This window comes from Macrobrachium rosenbergii, chromosome 22 (genome assembly GCF_040412425.1).
Source record: "Macrobrachium rosenbergii isolate ZJJX-2024 chromosome 22, ASM4041242v1, whole genome shotgun sequence".
Classification (NCBI taxonomy): domain Eukaryota; kingdom Metazoa; phylum Arthropoda; class Malacostraca; order Decapoda; family Palaemonidae; genus Macrobrachium; species Macrobrachium rosenbergii.
Window position 1 is genome coordinate 6,216,047 of NC_089762.1, and position 4,911 is coordinate 6,220,957.

The window sequence follows — 4,911 nt, forward strand, 5'->3', positions numbered from 1 at the left end:
CTACGTCCTATTCATTTGTGACCACCAACTCCACCATAGCTAACCGCCAGCCACTCCCCCTCCCCTATCCTTACCACCACCACCAGCACCACCACCACCATGACCCGTATTCCAACCTCCTGTGCGCCCCCTCCTGTTCTTTTTGCAGAATCCAAAGCAGCAGCAAGAGATATGATCACTTCCGTGCGCTCTGTCAATGCTCCACATCCACATCTACATCCACATCCACATAGTGCACCTGCCGTCTCTGGCCCTCCAAGCCCGTCGTCGCCGCCTTCTCTCGGTTCTGTGGGTCATGTCTGTGCCATGAGCAAAACCAGTCCAACCTCTGAACCCAAGCTTCTGCCTCTGAAGCCCCCCCTGAACCCCCCTTTACAGAACCTCCCTTCCAGTGACACTCATGCCAACAGCAACAGCAGCAACAGCAGCAGCAGCAGCAGCAGCAGCAGCAGCAGCCTCTCTCACTCTATCATCTCCATCCAAAACCTCGTGTCATCCTCCTCATCCTCTCCACCGTCATCATTTGCACCCACGTCTTTGGATGCTGGCCCGGAAAAATCCTCGGCTACGGCTGTCCCGCATACCTCCCCGTCCTCTTCGCCCACCATGGCGCCAGTTCGTATCTATCCTCTGGGGCCACTCTCATCTCACAATCCAGCCAGATCCTCTGAGGTGTCTCCTTCTGCAGAAGATAATATCTCTCATCCACCTTCGTCGTTCTCCGCAGCGGCACTGGCAGCACCAATGTTCCCCACCACCACAACTAGTTCTCTCATGGCACTCGCAGGCACAACGGCTTCTTCGCCTGGACCTCCAGTACAAGCGTTTCCCTCTAGCACCGCATCATCGTCTTCTTTCAAAAGCATAGCTTCGCTCTCTTCTTCCTCGTCTTCGTCTTCGTTTCCTGTAGCTATTAGTAACCCTTTACCTGTTTTCAGCCAATCTTTCAACCTGTCTACAGCATCCAGCCTGCAGTCAGGCTGTATCGTCCCCTCCCCCATTATCCCTGCATTAGAAAATTCTTCGTCTTCTGTTGCACCTTCCACTGCCTCTTCACTCAGCCCACCAACTACTGACAGCAATAACATGTATGATCCATCTAGTCCAGCCTCACATAACGCCACCGAGTAAAGAAAAAAAAACAATGATGCAAATGATTGAATAGACAGACAAAGTATCAAAATGATTGGCGGTTCATTCAAAGATTTGGCTGCCTTTAGCTCTCATTTTTGTTGCTATGAATTTCTTGGCACACCCTAACCTCCGATTGAAGAGACCATGTTAGTATAGCGGTAGTATTCACTGTAGCATTCTATTTTTCTTTCTAAAGATAAGAAAATTGTTGTATTAGAAAAGAACATAAAAATAAATGATTAGAAATCTGGTATACAGAATGATCAACTAGAAGCAACAGAGGCTTCATTTCTGTGAAGAAACCTTCAACTTTTCCTCTCGTGTGTACAAATTCATCTCACCCATTACTCCCCGTCATCGCTTACACAATGCCTTAACACCCATTGCTTCTTAAGCGTAGACTCTGCTATTCTTCTGTATTTCAACTGAGCAGTATTTTGAGAAGAGCCAAAAAACCAAAACAGAGTCGAGGAACCAAGGACCGGGATATGAAGCGGACGGTCGAGGGACCTTCACCGCAACATCATTAAATCATCTCGCGAGGGCTTGGATGGTGGTTACCCATGATATTAAAGAACTTAGGAAATGAAATTAACTTGTAAATATTGTAATACTTTCCAAATCACCTGTGTTATATTTTCAATTGTGTAAATTTAAACCGACAAAGAAAAGGAAAGGATTCGAAGCGCTAGGAATCCGATTTCCCCTCCTTTTCCCTTTAATCTCTAATGGAGAAAATTATGTGTCATGTGAAAGTGGATATTACAGACGAGTGATTCAACTTCTTATGTTCTTATTTAAAATGTATTTCCCTTTCAAACTGCTTAAAGAATGATAATGGCATAATGTTGTTGACTAAATTAATGTTGGCAAAGCTGTCCTCTTGTACTTGTGTGTGTGTGTGTGGGTGTGTGTGAATGGTCGTTCTCGCCTTCGTGTGCGGGCTTGTGTGTTTGCGTGCGCGCGCGTGCGTGTATTGGTCGTGCACAGTGATGAATAACCCTTATTACTATGAGAACTCTACCAAACTTTACACTCTTCGAGTGCAAAGCATCGTAGCCAAATTGTACTTTAAGCCACTAATAAAAAGAGCTTTATAACCTTTATAAATAGGCAGTGTTTGAGTGTTGATTGAGCTCCCGCAGCTTTATAATATGTATATGTATTTTAGAGAGGTTTACTGTATAAATCTTTTTAACGACAATGGATTCTTGTCACAAAATATTTAGTAGAAAAAGAATATTAATTTTTCACACCGCTGCCGGCCAGAATGCAGAAGCGAAAGGGGAGACGAGCGAAGTCAAATACCTCATTCAGCAACATCTCCAGTCAGAGCCTTTTCGCCTCTCTCTTGTTTCTGCCCCTCCTGAAATCTGAAGGAAAAACGGGGTGCCGAAGTGCTCTGCTCTCCTCCACCCGAAATAAATCCTGAGACAAGAGGAAAAACGCGACCACATCCTGTTGACGAAGGCATTTGGTTTGGAATGGTATGTGATCCATGATGTATATAATTATGCTGTCATTGCAGTTACTGTAAGACGGATCACTTACATCGATTGCTAATACCAATAGCCCTCAGGAGGTTGGAGGAAGAGTGAACACCCTCCGCCCCCCATCTCTCTTTCTCTCAGTTTTCTTTGATTCTCTCATTTTAGAAATCCTGCTCACGTCCTTCCGGTCTCCCCTGACCTTCCATTCGACCCTTCACAGGTCAAGTCTGTCACCATGAAGACTTAGACGTCACGTGACCAACGAGTGTGGGACGTCCCCGGTACCCTGGGGCGAAACACTCGAGGGCACCTGACACCAGAGCAGCAGCAGCAGCAACCAGTGCGTGTGGTTCCAGAGTCATGTATCGCTACAGAGATAGGATGAAAAATAAATTATAAAAATTCTAAAGCTTGTTTCATCTTCCTCCCCTTTTCGAGCTCAACTTTGATTGGATTTAATCTTTTGCAAATAATTACAGATCTGCTTTACAAAACAAGTCTTTATATTTAGGATAACTAACGTCGGGCAAAAAATTCACGTCACTATACTTCAACCCGTGGATAGAATAAGAGACTGCCAAGGGAACCTTTCTGTCGAAATGTCAAGGGAACCGACCGGTGGTCCTCCAGTTATTCCCGCCCCCAGTTCTGGAACCAACGAGGTTCCTCGGCTCCACCACGAGAGACTCGGCTCTCCAACATCCAGACTTTTCTTCTTAAAAGTTAATGTACAAACAACTGGTAGAGCAGCGGTTCTTTCAACATGTAGCAGCTGAGAGCTATTGAAAAAGGAAAACTTGATAAACAGAAAAAACAAGAGGTAATAGTTACGCATCTAAATAATCGTGTCACTGCTGATGTTAGACAACTTAGGCAGTCAACATCTGCATCATAGCAAAATATATATCTACTTGATTACGGATCATCCTTAAAATGCAGTCATTCTGAAGCATCGATAAACAGAAACATCCAGCATTACTGTGTAGATAGTCAGTTCATTCCCAAGAATAGCAGATGCAGCCGCTAATGGTCAAGTCATCCACAGGTGTGGATAATTCCGCCTTGGAATCCTCTAGTCATTTATAGGAATGAATTTTTGTACTCTAAGGTGATAAAACATCTTAGCTTTAAAAATCATGAATTTCTGCCTGTAAATGCATCATTGCAGAGAGTGGCGTCTCACAGCCTCCATTTAATTGTGTCAATAGCTGCTAAATACTCTGTATACGTAAATAACATCCAGTAAATAAGAAGTGCTGACCCCGGGCTAGATGACGGGCGTCTAAACATAAAGACTCATTACTCACGGAAAAATAATTGATACAGTCCCCCTGTATTATATGGGGTGTGATAGAAAATGCTACAGAGGGCGAAGACAAGTTTATGTAATGTATAAAAGAAAAGAAACCGTTGCTCTAATATTTGGTAAGAGGTGGAAGAGGTAGCGACGCTGAAGTCTAAAGCTAAATGGATGAAACGTCTCATCATACAAAGCTCACTACAGACAAGAAGGAATAAAGAAATACGAAATGATAAGCAATGTACGAAATAAGAAGGCGTTCAAACTGCAATATTTGCTACAGATACCGATTGTAATACAGTTCTTTTAATTGCAGAAATTGGACCAAAAGCAGCATTAATGCACTGGGAAAATCATATGCCCAAACTCATATACCCGACGCGAGGGACGAATTAGGGGTTACAAAAAAAAATTAAAATAAAAAATAAACAAACAAACAAAAAACAAAGACATTCTCAAGAGGCAAGGCGTATCCTTTCCCAAAGTTCACACACAACAGGACTCTGATCATTCTGCCGGAAGTCCATAGAACAAGTAAGAATGAGAAATACGACTAATCATATAGAGCACATCCAGTGAGTGGTGAACAAATTGCCGAAATAACGCAGGCATGACCAAAGGTCTGCTCGATGTTATTCGGAAAACTATCAGCTGAAACTGCCAATGAAATGGGGACCGCCAACTGGATAAATGAGGTTTGGTTGGAAGGCCTTGGTGGTGGTGGTGGCGATGAAGATGATGATGGAATTGCATAACAGCACGGACTGTGCATAACTGAACAGTCGTAAGGACGCAATTGAAACGCAAATACCCTCAGTGTCTAAAACTACTCAGAACTTCCTAAGTTCCCAAACAAAAACTAATCGTCCTAGACGTGCTTCATCCTTTAACCTGACGTCCTGAAAGAGACCAGTCTATCGTTTCATTTAGAGCCAGAAACGTTCCATTTTCACAGGTTATAAACCGCCATCGATTTTCCAAGGGCTT

The 4,911-nt window shown here is 43.6% G+C and overlaps 1 protein-coding gene across 1 annotated transcript in view; it reads left to right on the forward strand.

Moving 5' to 3' along the window:
- LOC136850565 (E3 ubiquitin-protein ligase RNF220-like) overlaps positions 1-3,033 on the forward strand; it is a 191,107-nt gene extending 188,074 nt beyond the window's left edge. Inside the window, 1 exon segment of the mRNA XM_067124191.1 lies at positions 1-3,033. This exon segment is cut by the window's left edge and continues 51 nt beyond it. Coding sequence (XP_066980292.1) covers positions 1-21 — 21 coding nt within the window. The 3' untranslated portion in view covers positions 22-3,033.
- The last annotated feature ends 1,878 nt before the right edge of the window (positions 3,034-4,911 follow it).